The 18755-nt window shown below is 38.8% G+C and overlaps 2 protein-coding genes across 2 annotated transcripts; both read left to right on the top strand.

Moving 5' to 3' along the window:
• The first annotated feature begins 2167 nt into the window (after positions 1–2167).
• Positions 2168–3380, top strand: LOC106986251 (olfactory receptor 9G1). The gene has a single exon (XM_015084424.2). It carries the CDS (start codon positions 2291–2293, stop codon positions 3206–3208), a length of 918 nt encoding a protein of 305 aa, XP_014939910.1. The 5' UTR covers positions 2168–2290; the 3' UTR covers positions 3209–3380.
• Positions 3381–15665: 12285 nt separating this feature from the next.
• On the top strand, positions 15666–16601 carry LOC106986250 (olfactory receptor 1013-like). Its single transcript, XM_015084423.1, has one exon. The coding sequence runs from the start codon at positions 15666–15668 to the stop codon at positions 16599–16601; it is 936 nt and encodes a 311-aa protein (XP_014939909.1).
• The last annotated feature ends 2154 nt before the right edge of the window (positions 16602–18755 follow it).

The following is an 18755-nucleotide window of genomic DNA, read 5'->3' as shown; positions in this document are numbered from 1 at the left end:
CGGGTGGCTCAGTCACTTAGGCATCTGACCCCAGCCTAGGTCGTGATCTCACAGTTCTTGAGTTTCATCCCCGCATCAGTCTCTGTGCTAACAGTGCTGAGCCTGCATGGGATTTTTCTCTCTCCCTCTCTCTCTCTGTCTCTCCAAATAAATAAATAAACAGAAAGAAAGAAAGAAAGAAAGAAAGAAAGAAAGAAAGAAAGAAAGAAAGAAAGAAAGAAAGAAAGAAAGAAAAAAGAAAAGAAAAAGAAAGAAAGAAAGAAAGAAAGAAGAAAAGAAAGAAAGAAAGAAAGAAAGAAAGAAAGAAAAAAGAAAAGAAAGAAAGAAAGAAAGAAAGAAAGAAAGAAAGAAGAAAGAAAGAAAGAAAGAAAGAAAGAAAGAAAGAAAGAAAGAAAGAAAGAAAGAAAGAAAATAAGTTGAAAGTTGAAGATTGAGTCCGGGAGTTTTCAAGCATTTCCCACATGAAACTCTCTTCTAGGTCTCATGGATCTGTGTTTTCAAAGATTTTGCCCAGCTGTACAACTGTTCTCCATTTGCATTAAGTGTCACGTTTAAAACAGCCCATAAAATTTCATAATAACCTACACGTGAATATGAGATAAACATTGAATTGGTATTTTTTTTTCCATCAAAAACAGGCAGGAAAGGGTATATTGTTGAGAAACAAAATTCAGTTGAGTAAAGTTGAAGGTCTAATTGGCTTTATCAAAAGATTCACGAGTCAAGTAGCAGCCCAGCCAGCAAGTACAAGGAGGCTCCCAGGAGCTGCCCAGAAAGGAACATTTTTGTAGGAAGGAGGGTGGGGCAAGGAAGTTATTAGCAAAAGAAAGAAAGGATTGTGTTAGGCAAGAACACCTTTTTTGGGGAAAAGGGAAAAACAGGGCTTTTATCATGCAGATGACTTCACTAGTGCTGATCTGGGGAATTTCAGAATGACTATTAAAAGAAAAGATCACATTCCCGGGCACTTGAATGGCTCAGTTGGGTAAGCCTCTGATTTCTGCTCAGGTCATGATCTCATGGTTCATGAGTTTGAGCCCTATGTCAGGCTCTGTGAGGACAGTTTGGAGCCTGCTTCAGATTATAAGTATCCCTCTCTCTCTCTCTGCCCTGCCCCCCCTCTCATGCTCTGTCTCTCTGCCTCTCTCTCTCTCTCTCTCTCTCTCTCTCTCTCTGTCAAGAATGTATGTATTTTTTAAATTTAAAGGTCACATCCCTAGGGTATGTTGAAAGGGTAATTAAATCTTGATTTGCTTCCCAGGGGGCAAACGACCCTTTCTTTGGCTTGTTGTTTCTTTTTTAAAAACATTATAGAGAAGAGAAAAGACTACATAACATTAGATAATGAGCAGTGCTAGGGAGAATAATAAAGCACAAAAGGGATACAGGAAATGCCGGGGGAGTAGCTTGCAATATGGTGATCAGGAACATCTGAACGGTGGTAATTTCAGTGGTGATTAACACTTGAAAAATGTTTGCTATAAAGACAGACTGAGGAAGAGCATCCTAGCCATGCAGAGAAGCAGTTCCAAAGCCTCAGAGTATCCCTGTTTATTCTAAGAATTAAAAGGAGGTGGCCTGGTTGGAGCGGACAGTAGGAGTCAGAAGCAGAGAGGCAATAAGCCAGCCCACCTTTGTAAGGATTTTGGCTTTACCCTGAATAAGCTGAGAAATCACCAGAGTGTTTGAAGCAGATGAGTAACATGGTCTAACCGGTCTTTTAGCAGGATCACTCTGCCTGCCTCTTTCAGAGAGCCAAGTGGGGTAAGGATGGAAGGAGGGAGGAAGCAGGGCAACCATTAGAAGCTCTGTGGTAACACCCATGAGAGGTCAGAGTGGTTTTAGCCTAGCAACCACTGGAGCTTGGAAACACTCTTCAGGTTCTAGATACATTGTGAAGGTAGAATCAAGATGTTGCTGATTAGTTGGTTACAGTGTGAAAGGAAGAGAAGAGTCAAGAGTAGTAATTGATTTTCCCTAAAAAGGGATAACGCCATTTACATTACTTCTCCACAGCAGTGGAGAAGTCTGAGAGCAAAACAGGCTGAGGAAGAACTGTTGGAATTCAGTATTTTTTGAAATTTCCAGTATAACTCCTGTAAAAGATGCTAAGTAGGTATTTGGATCTGTGAGTCTGGAGTCCAGGGAAGAGAAATGGTCAGGAGATTAAAAAAATTGAAAATTAAAAATTAAACTCTAGTATATATAATTTATTTATTCGGTATATTTTCCATTTATTCAGCACAATAATGCAAGCTGAAATCTATTTTTCTCTCCTCTTAGGTGAGCCATGGAGAGAAGCAATCACACAGCGACGGAATTCATCCTGGTGGGTTTCACCACAGACCCAACGATGCAGCTGGTCCTGTTTGGGGTATTCCTTGGTGTGTACTCTCTGACTGTGGTAGGAAATACCTCCCTCGTGGTGTTGATCTGTAAAGACTCCCGGCTGCACACACCTATGTATTTTTTCATTGGGAATCTATCTTTTCTGGATCTCTGGTATTCCACTGTCTACACCCCAAAGATCCTCATGACCTGCATCTCTGAAGACAAAAGCATCTCCTTTGCTGGCTGTGTATGTCAGTTCTTCTTCTCTGCTGGGCTGGCATACAGTGAGTGTTACCTGTTGGCTGCCATGGCTTATGACCGCTACATGGCCATCTCAAAGCCATTGCTTTACTCTCAGGCTATGTCCGTAAAGCTATGTGCATCTTTGGTAGCATCTTCATACCTTGGTGGCTTTATTAACTCTTCTATTATCACCAAAAGAACTTTTGCCTTGAACTTCTGCAGTGGCAATGTCATTGATGACTTTTTTTGTGATTTGCTTCCCCTGGTGAAGTTGGCTTGTGGCAAAAAAGATGGCTACCAGACTGTGCTCTACTTCCTCCTGGCCTCCAATGTCATCACCCCCACAGTGCTCATCCTCGCTTCCTACCTGTTCATCATTGCCACCATCTTGAGGATCCGTTCCACCCAAGGCCGCCTCAAAGCTTTCTCCACCTGTTCCTCCCACCTGATCTCTGTCACCTTGTACTATGGCTCCATTCTCTACATCTATTCTCGTCCCCAGTCTAGCTATTCTTTGGACAGGGACAAAATAGTTTCTACATTTTACACTGTGGTATTCCCCGTGTTGAACCCCATGATCTATAGCCTGAGAAATAAGGATGTGAAAGAGGCTCTGGATAAACTCATTAAATAAATCAAGACTCTCTCTTTCAGAGGAGATGCAAAGACAATTGTTGATCAGGTATTATATTTCAAGAAGAGCTGCCATTATGTTCCATCATGATGAAGAATTCTCACAATGCAAGTTAAAGAATTTGCACCCTGATACATGACAATTCAAGAGACCTAAGAGAAAATTAGGGGAATTTAGGAGACAGAATTTAAACATAAAATATAAGAACTTGTATTGAATTTCATGTTACTCTAGATTAAAAACAAATAAAAATCTTAAAAACAAAAACTCTCCTCTACTTTCATAATGTGAGAAAACAGCTCGTTCCGTTAGCATGAGAATATTTATGGCTGATTGATATATATAGAATAGTATCTAAATATTTATTTTCTAAAAACAGGAACAAATGTGCTAAGTTAATTTTTAGTATCTTTTTACGACAATGAATTAGTTAAAATTATCACTTTCTATTCCCTTAACAGAATTTCTTAAGCATTTATATACGTACTTTTTGCCCCCAAGCATTAGTGCAACGATCTAGAGTCACCCATGAAATAACTTGGCACAATAAAATTCAGCAAGCAAGACCTCTCCAATCTATGTTTCTTACATGTGTCCCTCAATTAAGGAAAAACCAGTCAAGTTTCCATAGATACGATTTTTGTAAATTTCTGTATACCTACCAGAGTTCCTCTTTTATTTTACAAGGGTGAAGTTGCAAGAACTTCTACATCCAAATTGTGACATCCTGAGCATCAAAACACATGCTTATGAAAAAGAATAATAACTACAGTAAGATGAACCGATTTGAGAAATAAAAGTCTATGACTACCCACTACTTAAAGACTTGTACGGGTGATACACACAGGTAGTGATAAAGCAAAAGGGTAAATATGATGAGTTGCATCTAATTTTGATTTTTTAAAAGTGAGGTGGTGTAAATACAACTCATGTCGCTGAAACACGAATATATTCTTGTTTCTACTGGGATAAGCAGTGGTAAAGATAAAAATGCAAGAAAGTGAAATTCTGGCAAGTAGTCCCCCAAAATGTAAGAGCTCCATGCAGAGTAGAAAAGACTGATCCAACATATTTGACTTTGACAGTGTTCTAAAATGGAAAGCTATGTATGCCAACTCAGACTCTCATTGTCTAAAAGATCTCTATTTCTCACGAAAAATAGTAAAATTCCTATAAACCATATTTTGGAGTAATCTTATTATTTTGGAGTAATCTTAACAGATCTGATCGGTGTATTACAGTGACAGAAAGTCAGTTGTTGCATGTTGATCAAGGGAAGCTAGAAAATACATCATTCCAGAGAACATTAGTTAAAAAAAAGTAAAACTGAAGTAATAAGCCTTCTTAAAACATCCTAATGTTGGAGCACCTGGGTGGCTCAGTCAGTTCAAATTCTGACTCGTGATTTTGGCTCCGGTCATGATCTTAGGCTCATGATCTCAGGAAGTGGGCCCGGTGTCGGGCTTCGTGCTGAGCATGCAGTCTGCTTAAGGTTCCTTCTCTCCCTTTTTCTCTGTCCCTGCCCCACTTACGTTCACATGCATGTGTGTGTTCTCTCTCTCTCTCTCTCTCTCTCTCTCTCTCAAAACAAAACAAAGACATCCTAATGTCACAAATCCCGATTTTTAACTACGATAAAAATGCTCAAACTCCTTATCAAGAACTCCTATTTTAATCCTTTGAGGAGAAGCAATCAAGTCCTCTTTTCCAAATAATTACCAATGTAATTGGTATACCCAGATACCGTTAATTTTCATTGGCCTAATTGTAGAGTCATAATGTGTACAGAAAAGTATCTCAACTCCAGAATCAAGCCTAAATGACACCAGTAAGGCCTTAGTAAGAAGGTAAAGCATAGCTAGGAATAATCTTAGAGAGACATACAAATACACATGTAATTATACACATAATACACATGTAATTAAATATGAGGCATCGGTGTTTCAGGAAACGTTTTCGAATATTTTTAAGTTTGGCAGGAAGGTTTTTTAATCACAGAGGGAATGATTCATCTGCAGTTCATGACTGTGAAACATTCAAAATCTCCCATAGTAACTTATAATTACACTATGTATTCCTAAGGGAGTCTCATTACTCAAATCACAAGTGAAGTTTGAAGTTTAAAAGAAAGTGCTTTCTAAGATGTATTATTTAGATAAACACATTTTAATAAATCCAATATTTTGTAAGAGTCAACTTTCTACCTCACTTCTTGCATTACTCTGGTTCATTCACTCTTTCTCAACACCTCAGCTGGATGAGAGTTAGCGGGTAAGCTGTCTATATTTTCTTCCTATTAGGTCTGAGGCTTTGGTCATCTTCTTTTTATTTGGTTGCAGTACTTTTCCTTTGAAAGATAAGGCCCAGGGGATACTATGAAATATAACGCTAAATCCTCTGGGGCATTTGGGTGTTCCTTTGGGGTATTCCACCCTTGTGGACACTGATTCCAAATATACTGCGTATAAGGTTATGAGTAGGGAAATTAAATTCTTGTGTGCTATTTTATGCCACAGTAAAAGAAGTTGTGGTAGTCAGGGCCCTCCAAGAAGCAAACACTGAGATAGAATTAAGAGTCCCAGGATTTTATTAGGGGAAATAGGTGTGCTTGTGTAAGGGAAAATGCCAAGGAGCCAGAAGCGAGAAGTACCACTAAATAACAAGGCAAATCTGAACGCAAGTGAAGAAGAGAGGCAAGGAAAGAGAGGAAAAGGCGTCCTAGACCTAGATCCGTCTGTGATAAGCTCATTAAGGTTACTAGGAGGTACTTGAGCCAAAATTAGCCATCAAAGGCATCCAGTGCCTAAGAGAGACAGTCTTACCTTGGTATCCCTGCTGTGTTCGGTCATCAGCTGGGAGCAGTCTGTGGGGAGCATGACCTTGATACAAATGAGGGAATGTATTTCAGCCAGGACCTTCTACTTGCTATACTTGGAGTTTGAAAGGCTCATTTTCCCGGCCACCACAGGCACCATGCCAACCTCATCCCCTTGGTTCGTAGAGATGTACATTCTTGATAAGGGAAAAATGAAGCCATCTACTGGCCGCTGTTTTAAAACAGGCGAGGACACCTTACCAACCACGACTGAGCTTTCATCTAGCCTTTTAAAGATTTGATCAGGACAATTGCTTACGAATGTTGGGGAAGAAAGTAAAGCCAACTATTTCTGTGGATTGGAGGAAATTGTTACTATTCCTTTGCCATTTAATGGTTTTTTCTTGGTAGAGGCAATGTTTGGTGACATATCATGTTCATGAAAAAGGCTACATCTACAGGTGCTGGCAAGAAAAAAAAAACTGGCAGGAAATGGGTGGATAAAGCCAATAAATCTCCCAAAATGTGATTATTCCTGGAAAGAAAGCCATTAACTTTATACTTTTGGATTAGGAAGACGCAGTCTAACCGAATCACCCTGCTACCCAAGTGATTCACAATCTTCCCAGAAAATGACGGCATATCAGAGGCACAGTTGTGATCTCTGCTCTTGGCATTTGGGATACCTAACAGCGGAAGTAGCCAAATCAGTCTTGGTAAAGAAGCCATCTTGTTAAGCCATTCCAGCTGCTCTCGCCATTTGTGCAAGGGCCTGTGAAGCAGAAACTGGAGTGTGTGGAGAAAGAAGTGGACTAACGTTCACAGAGCATGTCACGTCAGCCACCTGCTTCGTGGCAGCCTCCCAATCAATACATGCACGTGTGGGTAGAATCATGTACATATGTGTGAACGTAAGGGGTTTACGACGTCTTCCAACAAAATCTATCACCTGCAGGTACAATGAAACCAACCAGTCTCTCAGGCTCTCCCACAAACTCAGTGATGTCGAAACACAGTGTTTATCCCTCACAGGTGACATCTGCTTCGTGCCAGGGTGAGCCTGTTCAGTAGTACAGATTTGTGAGGATACAATTTTTTTCCTTAATGTTTATTTAGTTTTGAGAGACAGAGCACGAGTGCAGGAGGGGCAGAGAGAGAAGGAGACACGGCATCTGAAGTAGGCTCCAGGCTCTGAGATGTCAGCACAGAGCTTGAGGCAGGGCTCAAACCCACAAATCTTGAGACCTGAGCTGCAGTCAGTCAGACGCTTAACCGACTGGGCCACCGAGGAGGCCAAGGATTCCAAATTGTTTTTAATGCAAACTGACTCCCTCCATTTTATTTTGCAAGGGGAATATTACTGTTTTCTGCATCTTATCTCCAAATGTCTATGCGTAATGTGCTCATTCATGATCTCCACCTTGCAGATTCTCAATCCCTTTCCCCCAGACCAAAAAAAAAAAAAAAAGATTTAAGAGTAATGAATTGGGATCCCCACCCCCATGTATCTTCCAAGTCTTTGATGGAAACACTAATCTCTGTACTTCCCCTCAGGTTGCAATTTTGTTTACTGACTTAGCAGAGCAATTTCAGCTTCTACTTGACCCTTGAAGCTTGAATTTAATAACCTTCATTCCAAGAGCCAGCGAATGTAACTAAAATGAGGATTCTGTTTCACTTTGTATATCTATAACAGTATTATTTCTGGGTCTGGGTAAATAACGATCAGCTGTATACCAAGTTCCCCCGGACCTACTGAAAGATGCATTCAGGCCAAAGTTATCTTTGACGTCGTCTGAATTACTGTCCCTGGCAAGTATGTACCTCAGGTGTTTTCCATCTCTGCAGATTAGTGTCAGTTCAGAACCATATCTAACATCCCACACAAGATCTGGGTACATCTGTTTTCCTAATGTGGGATTACCATCGTAAATGGCTGCAAGCCATTCACAAGAAGCCTTGGAGGAAGATGTATGGTGTAAATCTTGGCTCAGTTTCAGGGGCTTTCCTCAGAGTAACCGTGCCTCACCATTAGTCAATGTTTTCAGTGGCTGTAAACCAGCTTAGGTCAGAGAATTATGTAAGTTGTATTTCCCTATTAGAACATCCCGAAATAGTTTTTATCCGAGTAAAAACAAAATACTTTTATTGGCAAGACAAATTTCACCTTGGTTGGTTTCCCATATGCTTCACATCTGAAGCACCACCTAATCCATGAGACATTGCCACAAATGTCTGAGCAAAACACTTGGTTACCGCCTAGAGTTTGTGGTATATTTGGAAATCCCTGCCATCTTGTCTCTGAGAGTTATTCACTGCAATATGGCTTTCCGGCTACCTGTTTGTGTTTTAGTTAGATAGTCTAGGTTTAAATTGCAGCAGAAGCCAAATCACCACATGATATTTATAATGTCTATTTGCATGCCTCTGTGCCACAGAAAAAATGCCTTGCCCTCTGCCTGTCCTTTTTTCCATGATGCCACTGGTGATCATTTAAGTAAGTTTGATGCTACTAAATGCAATAGATTACCACTGTCCCGTTTCCCACCACGATGGGTTTATCTGTCCAACCTTCAAATACATGAACAACCCGATCCCAATTGTATTATCTCCTGGTACTACTTTTAGGACCAGTATCTGGCAAGTAACAGATGGACACATAAACTGATTAATTTGGGGAGGGTTTAAAAAGGGATTATTACAAAGAAATGCACATGGTATAAGGAACTCCCAAAGAATAGTGTACTAACTCTAAAACCAGTAACTTCTGAGAGTTATCTATCACCTTTTTTATTTTTGCATGAAGTCAGAAAAGTCTTGAGTAATGGAGGGAGGGCTTTAGAAACGGGTCACCTGGCAGGAGTTATGATCCAGGTCTAGGGATGCAGCCTGCTGTGGCATCTTTGCAAGAACGAAGACTGGAGAAAACCACTCGGACCTCACTCTGTTCCCCACTAATGATAACCACTGGCTAAATCCATGAAGTAGACAGACAACAAAGAAGCCCACCGATACAGTTAATATGGCTGAGTATCCTAGAGCAAAAGAGGAGTTTAAAAATATGGAGAATGGATTTGGAAGGACAAAAGAAAGGTATTCAACACTTAACAAAAATATCAGTATTGTTGAGCATAGGTGCTTTAATATGCAGATGTATGTATATTAGTATATATTTTATATGTAATATATGTGCACATATAGGCTTAGTTTATCTTCTACTCAAATCAAGAGAAAATGAGAATGCAAGTTATAACTGATTACATTTTCACCAGGGAATCCCAGTCTCAAAAAATGAATTCGCCAATATTAAATAATACCCAATTTGTCAACACACAATTTTGTTTAATTGTCTTGTTTGTTATTTCTCAAGCTTATGAAATCCTGAGAGGTTACAGGAGTCTACAACTCTGGGGATTCGGAAAGCGAAATAAAAGTGCCTGAGGCCAGCCAATTTGAATCCCGTGGAAATGACGGTGTCGCTGATAATTTTAGGTAAGTTGTCTGATCCAGATGTTAGAGGTAGATGGAAATTTTCTCTTGTTCCTCACAACCAGGGCAATGGTCATGTGCATACTAAGATATCATAGATGCTAAAGAAAAAGCCTCTTTTGAAGTATCTTCACCACCTTCCTATCGTAGCTTCTGAAACTGCTGACTTCACAGGAAGAAAAAGCATATCTTAGTATGAAACCAAAAAAAAAAAAAAAAAAGGTGATCAGCATGTATGGAAAGGACAAGGGAAAGAAAAACATTCTTAGTATCTACAGAGCTACTGGGGCAACAGAATGAAGTAGCAGAGATTATTAGAGATTCTTGAAGGCCAAGGGCATCCAAAAAAGGTCAAATTTCTTCCCGCTTGAAATGCTTTAACAAAGCATAGCATCAGATGGCATTTTTGAGAAGAATTCAAGGAGATCTCTCTAAACACACACTTTATATTCGAGTAATTACGGGTGGAAATACGTGATTTACGGTATAATAGGAAAGCATAACTTCAGTTAGGAAGAATAACATGTTAGCTGGTTAGCAATTAATTAGCCAGATGACTGTGATCTGATCGGCAAAATAGAACTCAACACTTCAGGCCGGTCTCTCTACCCAAGGAAACGTGTGCCCTACTTGTTTTTGCACTGGCATCAGCATGCAGAGTAGATCTGTTTACAGCTCCTCTCCTTAAATGTGTAACATTAGGCAACACATTGCAACTCCCGGAGGATTCACAACATTGCAACGGCAGGCAGACTCCAGCGATAAAGAGTGAGAATAACATCACCGATATTTCTTAGAAGCCACCCAGAAAAGCAATTCTTTTGGTTTGTTTCTTTTTCCAACTCAGGGCTGCTCATTCATTCATTCATTCCCTCAGTATTTATTGCATGTCTATTATATATCAGATATTATTCTAGTTATAAGCATATAATAATGAATGAAACAGACAATAATCCCTGCTCTCATGAAATTTATATCTTAATGGGCTCTTATCTCTGTGTGGCCCCAGTAACCCTGTAGGCCCATGAAAAGTGGAAATTTACCACTCAGATATTCTCCAGTTATTTTCCATTTCTTCACATTTTCCCAGAGGAATCCTACAAAAGTCACAAAGTGGGGCACCTGGGTAGCTCAGTCGGTTGAGCCTCCGACTTCGGCTCAGGTCATGATCTCACGGTTTGTGAGTTCAAGCCCCACATCAGGCTCTGTGCTGACAACTCTGAGCCCAGAGCCTGCTTCAGATTCTGTGTGTCTCTCTCTCTCTGTCCTTCCCCTGGTTGCATTCTCTGTCTCTCAAAAATAAATAAATAAGCATTAAAAAAAAAAAGGGTACAAAAGTCTACAAAGTAAAATACAAAGCTGTGGAGTGAGTGGAGTTTCTTCCCAGAGTGATAACATCCTTTAAGGCACATTTTCGAAATGTGTGGTTGGATTCTTGACTGTCACAAAGATCACAGGCCCTATATAATAAGCGGCAGACAAGGATGAAAATATTTTGCATGTATGGGGAACTTCCAACCAAAACAACTGTCCCACTCTTTACATCTGGTGTCTTGATGGACATTTGTGCTTTGAAAAAAGATCTTCATAATTACGTCAGTCTGACATCTACCCCACTTTACAAGTATACACTATATTTTGCAAGGTTTTACTATAAGTCAACCCGCCTAAGAATGCAAAATTGAGGGAAGATTGCCATTAATTTTGTTTGGAACTTTATCAAGAATTATTCACCTTGTCAGAAAAATCTTACCACTAATGGAAATGTCACTCTTGATATCTGAATCACTAATACATATGTGATGATTCTATTTCACCAAGTGTTCCAGAATTTACATCTTGAAATTCACATTATTTTGGAATAAATCCTATAATTATTATCAGAGTTACATTATGAGCTACTTTTCTTTTTTTATCGCTTTACCTTCGAATTGGCATATTTTATATACATGCATACACATATGTTGTACATAGGTTATATTAATTACAAATTTCATTTTAAGACCGTAAAAAGAAAGTATTTTAAATGTTTGTTTTAAAGTGGAAGTTTCTGAATGTGATAAAATTGAGAATCATTACTACAAACGATATCAAGCTGGGATAAGTGTCTTTTTAAACATTGTACATGGCTAGTTATAAAATCTAGAGAATAATGTTTAGTCCCAGGCTTTTAGACCGAAAAGGCTTAGGATGACATCACATATTTTGTTACCTGACATAACCAGATGGATTAATTTATTGATCTCCACTTTGAAATTTCTCTCTGATTCTCAATTTGTTTGTCTCACTGGGACTTATGATAAATGTGCCAAAGGCTTCTCTGTCTGTGATTGTGGAAGAAAACTGTGTAGGAGAGGCAAAATTTTACTTGAGGGTTTTGGGCTGGGCTTGAGAATTAAATCGGCATAAGACAGATTGACAGAACAAAAGCATACAATATATTTAATATAAATATTACAGGACGTGGTGCTCATAAGGAAATGAAGATCTCAAGAAGTGAGAAAACCTAATTTTTTTTATATGCAAGTTTGAACAAAGAGAAGCAACTGTGGAAGAGAACTAAAGTATACGGGGCGGCCGAAGGAAGATAAAAATTATTTTATTTTTTTAAATGTTTATTTACTTACTTTGAGAGAGACAGCGTGCATGGGGGAGGGGCACAGACAGAAGGAGAGAGAATCTCCAGCAAGCTCTGTGCTGGCAGCACAGACCCAACCTGAGGCTCAGTCTCACAGACCATGAGATCATGAACTGAGCTGAAATCAAGAGTCAGATGCTTAACCGATTGAGCCACCCAGGGGCCCCAAGAATTACTTTAAAGAGGAAAGCTAAGAGCAATTTCAAAACTTACTGTAAGGTTACAGTAATTAAGACAGCGAGGTACCGGCAGAAGGATGGACATAAAGATCAGTAGAATAGAATGGTGAACCCAGAAATAAATCTTCACACTCTGGTTTTGGTAGGTAGGGGAAAGTCTCCCCAGAATGCCCATGTTCTAATCCCTGGAATCCATGAATATGTTAGATTACATGGAAGTGGAAATTAAAGTTGCAAATCACCTGACTTTAAAATAGATTATCCTGATTATCTCACCACTGTTGTCATGTCTGTTACCCGTTGACCTTTTACATGACAGTTCTTCACAATTCCTATAATCATTAAAAAAAAATTTTTTTACTGCTTATTGGCTGTGATGTGTATACAAGTTGTACATTAAACATACCTTCATTTTTTTTTTAAGTACAGAATTTTTAGTTTCTTTTTCATTAGGGCCATATGTCCCCCCCTGCCCACACACACACAAGAAAAAAATACAAAAACAAAAATAAAAACAAGAAAAGAGGGTAATGTACAAGTTTCTGTATGTATGAAGTCATGCTGTATTTCAAGAGAGCAGCTGACCACAACTTGCTTCATGAATCTCAAGACGTAGAAATGGTTGCATAGTGATTGATTTATAAAACAGTTACCAGGACAAGCAAAAAAGGGAAAAAAATGCAACTAAAAGGAAAAAACACAGCTTCAAAGATTTTTCAGTGTTAAGAATCCACATCCGTATTTCAAGATAATGTAGTTAAAAAAAAAGTAGAGAAAAAAACTTCATGTAAATTCCTCCTTTTCCTCTGGCTAAATGAATACCATTTATTCAGTAAAAAATCTTTGTATGTTCTATATGTTAAGAATAAATGTACATTAAATCTTGTTATAAACTAATTAATTGATTAAAAAAAAAGATAGTCCTGGGGCGCCTGGGTGGCGCAGTCGGTTAAGCGTCCGACTTCAGCCAGGTCACGATCTCGCGGTCCGTGAGTTCGAGCCCCGAGTCGGGCTCTGGGCTGATGGCTCGGAGCCTGGAGCCTGTTTCCGATTCTGTGTCTCCCTCTCTCTCTGCCCCTCCCCCGTTCATGCTCTGTCTCTCTCTGTCCCAAAAATAAATAAAAAACGTTGAAAAAAAAATTTAAAAAAAAAGTAGATAGTCCTGGATAATCACCTAGGCTGAATGTGATCACAAGAGTCCTTAAAAGTACAAAGAGACAAGAGTTGAGAGCCAAAAGATGTAACTATGGAAGACTGGCCATACAGATGCAATGGTGCTGACTTTGAAGATGGAGAAGGGAAACCATGAATCAAGGAATGTGGGCAACCTCTAGAAGCTGGAAGAGACAAGGAAATGGATCCTCCCTTACAGCCTCCAGAAAACAATACAGCCCTGCCTACCTCTTGATTTCAGCCCAGTTGGACCCATGTTGGATTTCTTTCTAATCTACAAAACTGCAAGATAATATATTTTTGTTGTTTAAACCCATTAAGTGTAAAGTAATTTGTTACAAGGACAATAGGAAACATATAATAATGAACGATTTTTGACAAGGGTAACAAGACAATTCAGCGGGGAAAAAACTGTCTTTTCAACAAATGCTGTTGGGACTAGATATGCATACTCAAAAGAATGAAGTTGGACCCCTATCTCACACCATATACAAAAATTAACTCAAAATGGATCATTGACCTAAATGTAAGAACTAAAACTAAAACACTTAGGATAAAACAGAGCAAACTGTTATGAACTTGGGTGAGGCAATGGTTTCTTAAGTAAGACACCAAGAGCAAACAAGAAGAAAAAAGATAAATCGGACTTTATGAAATTTAAAAACTATTGTACATCAAAGGAGACCATGAAAAAAATAAAAAGATAACAGAGAATTAGAAAATATATTTGCATATCATATATCTGATCAAAGACTTGTATCCAGAATATAAGATGTATTACAATTCAAGAAAGAAAAGACAAAAAAAACACAACTAATTAATGGATGAGCAAAGATTTGAATATTTTTCTCCAAAGAAGATAAACAGATAGCTAATAAGCACTTGACAAGATGCTTAACATCACTAGTCATTAAGAAAATGTAGATCAAGGGTGCCTGGGTGGCTCAGTGGGTTGAGCATCCAATTTCAGCTCAGGTCATGACCTCATGGTTCACAAGTTTGAGCCCCATGTCAGGCTCTGTGCTGGAGCCTGCTTTAGGTTCTGTGTCTCCCTCTCTCTCTGACCCTCCCTGGCTCCTACTGTATGCGTGTGTGTGTGTCTCTCTCTCAAAAATAAATTAAGCATTAAAAAAAAAGAAAGAAAATGTAAATCAAAACCACAATATTATACCACTTCACACCCAATAGGATTGCTAAAATCAAAAAAACAATAATTTGTATCAGAATAAGGAAAAATTGGAATGCATGTACTTTGCCGATGTGATTGAAAAACGGCAGGGCTAATCTGAGATACAGTTTTGTAGTTTCTCGAGATGTTAAATATAGATACACCATGTAACTCAGCAATTATAAATGAACACATGTCTGTACAAAACTTCTACAGGAAGGTTCATAGCAGCATTATTCATAATTGGCAAAAATTACTAATAGTAAAACATACATCAATTGATGAATGGGTAAAATAATACGGTATATCTATATAAAGGAATATTATTTGTCAATAAAAACAAAGTAATGATACATGCTACAACATTAATGAAAAAGAAAAATATGCCAAAATGCCATATTTTGGGGTCGTATATTGTGCCGTTTTCAAATGTCACCACCTTCCAAACCCCAGGGACTTTCCCATCTCTCATGGACTTTGAACAACTTGAAAGGAATGTTTCCTCTCACTGTCTAAGTTTAATTAGCTCCTCTGCCAATTCATTTTCACTCCACCATCCAGTTTTATATTCTTAATATTTCTAAAATTAACTGAAAATATTTCTACACTTATTTGTTTATTTATTACGTATGCCTCCCTTCTAAATAAAGTCTCCATAGAATAAGGGTCAGCCCTACTGTCCTCATTGCTATATCCCAATGCTCAGATGGAACCTGGGGCTCAAGAACTATTTTCTTAAAAAAATGAATAAGCCCCCAAGATCACTCAAGTTTTCCTATTGTTAAATGCATCTCATTGAAATGAATATTTTGAGACTCAAAAACTCCCATCTCCTGCCCTAGCCAGGCAAGATTCCTGTTCTGATATCCCTTACCCTAAAATCCATAACCTTGACCACATCTCGCAGTCCTATCACAGAGAAGGATCTCCTGTAGTATCGGCTGAGGGTGTTAAACTCTTCACTCTTTCATTTGTAGATGGTATCTCCTTAAGTCATGGAAAGAAGCAATCATACGGTGACTGCGTTCATTCTGGTGGGTTTCACCACAGACCCAACGATGCAGCTGGTCCTGTTTGGGGTATTCCTTGGTGTGTACTCTCTGACTGTGGTAGGGAATACCACCCTCATAGTGTTGATCTGTAATGACTCCCGGCTGCACACACCCATGTATTTTTTCATTGGGAATCTGTCTTTTTTGGATCTCTGGTATTCCTCTGTCTACACCCCAAAGATCCTCATGACCTGTATCTCTGAAGACAAAAGCATCTCCTTTGCTGGCTGTGTATCTCAGTTCTTCTTCTCTGCTGGGTTGGCATACAGTGAGTGTTACCTGTTGGCTGCCATGGCTTATGACCGCTACGCAGCCATTTCCAACCCTCTGCTTTATGCTCAGTCCGTGTCAAGGACATTGTGCATCTGTTTGGTTACATGTTCCTACACTGGAGGTTTTGTCAATGCAATAATACTCACCAGCAACACATTCACATTGGATTTTTGTGGTGACAATGTCATTGACGACTTTTTCTGTGATGTCCCACCTCTGGTGAAGTTGGCGTGTGATGTTAAAGAGAGCTACCAGACTGTGCTCTACTTCCTCCTGGCCTCCAATGTCATCACCCCCACCATGCTCATCCTTGCCTCCTACTTGTTCATCATCGCTGCCATCTTAAGAATTCGCTCCGCCCAGGGCCGCCGCAAGGCCTTCTCCACCTGCTCCTCCCACCTGGTCTCTGTCATCTTGTACTATGGCTCCATTCTCTACATCTATTCTCGCCCAAGTTCCAGCTATTCCCTTGAGAGGGACAAAATGGTGTCCACATTTTACACTGTGCTCTTCCCTATGTTGAACCCCGTGATCTATAGTCTGAGGAATAAGGATGTGAAAGAGGCACTGAAAAAACTCTTTCGGTTAACACATTTGGAAGTCTGAATTGACATATATTTCTCAATCAGTGCTCAGGGAAAATGCATTGCTTCAGGGGAAGCTTGAGAAACTGGCTTTAAAAAACAAAAACCAAGCCAAACCAAACCAAATCAAACAAGGGGCACCTGGGTGGCTCAGTCGATTAAGTGTCCCACTTTGGCTGAAGTTATGATCTCACCATTCGTGGGTTCCAGCCCCACAAGCCTGGAGCCTACTTGGGATTCTGTGTCCCCCCCTCTCTCTGTTCGTTCCTCGCTTGTGCTCTGTCTCTCTCTTTCTCTCAAAAATAAACATTAAAAAATATTTAAAAACAAAACAAAACAAAAACCACCTTTTTTTTTCTACTCAAAGAAATCCAGTGAAAAAGTTTTATTTATATTTGTTTGATTTACTCTAGTGATCAGACTATATATTATAAAATATTGGTTCAATCTAATATTAACATAGTGTTTTAAAAAGCAGCATTGGGTTTTAATGCAAAATAGAAATGCATATGTTCCTTATAATATCACAAAAGATGAAGCTTTGCTTTGCTATCTCTCCTAAGATTACCTATTTTTTTCCCCTGCACACTGTGCTTTATGGGAATGTGAAGAAAGTCTGGAGACTTATGCTATCCAGAGTTTCTGTAATAGAAGAATTAAAAAAATATTAAGAATACTGTGATGAAAAGAGAAGCCAGTGAGGCATTATTTGATGAATGCAGAGGAAAAGAAAGATCAAAAGTGTCAGAGACAATACAATGCTGAAGTGAATACACATATTTGTCCTAAAATTTTAATTTAAATGCATTTTATAAATGTGCCCATTACAATGTAAATGGGATCAATTCCCTCATTTCTCTTTCTGCTGCTTCATTATTGGTGTGTGGAAATGCAACTGATTTCTGTACTTTGATTTTATATCCCGTGACTTTGTTGAATTCATGTATGAGTTCTAATTGTTTTTTAGTGGAATCTTTTGGGTTTTCCACATGGAGTATCATGTCATCTGAGAAGAGTGAAAGTTTGACTTCTTCCTTGCCAATTTGTATGCCTTTTACTTCTTTTTGTAGTCTGATTTCTGAGGCTAGGACTGCCCATACTATGAATAACAACAGTGTTGAGAGCGGACATCCCTGTCATGTTCCTGACCTTAGGGGAAAGCTCTCAGTTCTTTCCCCATTCAGGGCGATATTAGCTGTGGGTCTTTCATATATGGCCTTACGATGTTGAGATATGTTCCTTCTATACCTACTTTCATGAGAGTTTTTATAAAGAAAGGATGCTGTATTTTGTCAAATGCTTTTTCTGCATCTATTGAGATATGGTTCTTATCCTTTCTTTTATTAATGTGGTGTATCACATTGATTGATTTGTGAATATTGAACCAACCCTGCAGCCAGGGAAGGGGCAGATCCCTTCCAGATTCAATCCCACTTGATCATGGTGAATAGTTATTTTAATGTAGCATTGAATCTGATTTGCTAGTATCTTTTTGGGAATGTTTGCATCCATGTTCGTCAGGGATATTGACCTATAATTCTCCTTTTTAACGGGTCTTTGTTTGGTTTTGGAATCAAGGTAATTAATGCTGGATTCATAGAATGAGTTGGAAGTTTTCATTTCTATTTTTTGGAATATTTTGAGAAGAATAGGTATTAACCCTTCTTTAAATGTCTGGTAGAATTCCCCTGGGAAGCCACCTGGTCCAGGACTCTTTGTTAGATTTTTGATAACTGATTCAATTTCTTTACTAGTTATAGGTCTGTAGGTCTGTCCAAATTTTCTATTTCTTTCTGTTTTTGGTAGTGCATGAGTTTCTAGGAATTTGTCCATTTCTTTCAGGTTGTCCAGTTTGTTGGCATATATTTTTTCATAATATTCTCTTATAATTGTATTTCTGTGGTGTTGGTTGTGATTCCTCTTCTTTAACTCATGATTTTATCTATTTGGGTCTTTCTCTTTTCTTTTTGACAAGTCTGGCTAAGAGTTTATCAATTTTGTTTATTCTATCAAAGAACCAGCATTTAGTTTCATTGATCTGTTCTGGTTTTTTTGTTTGTTTGTTTGGTTGGTTGGTTGGTTGTTTCTACATCATTTATTTCAGCTCTAATCTTTATTATTTCACTTCTGATGGCATTAGGCTTTATTTGCTTCTCCTTTTCTAGCTCCTTTAGGT

This window comes from Acinonyx jubatus, chromosome D1, assembly GCF_027475565.1.
Source record: "Acinonyx jubatus isolate Ajub_Pintada_27869175 chromosome D1, VMU_Ajub_asm_v1.0, whole genome shotgun sequence".
NCBI classification, from domain to species: domain Eukaryota; kingdom Metazoa; phylum Chordata; class Mammalia; order Carnivora; family Felidae; genus Acinonyx; species Acinonyx jubatus.
Note: the sequence above shows the minus strand (reverse complement) of the source record. Positions and strands in the feature narration are given on the sequence as shown.

Bases quoted from the DNA above. Each gene is read 5' to 3' on its own strand.
- LOC106986251 (XM_015084424.2), top strand. From the start codon at position 2,291: ATGGAGAGAAGCAATCACACAGCGACGGAATTCATCCTGGTGGGTTTC.
- LOC106986250 (XM_015084423.1), top strand. From the start codon at position 15,666: ATGGAAAGAAGCAATCATACGGTGACTGCGTTCATTCTGGTGGGTTTC.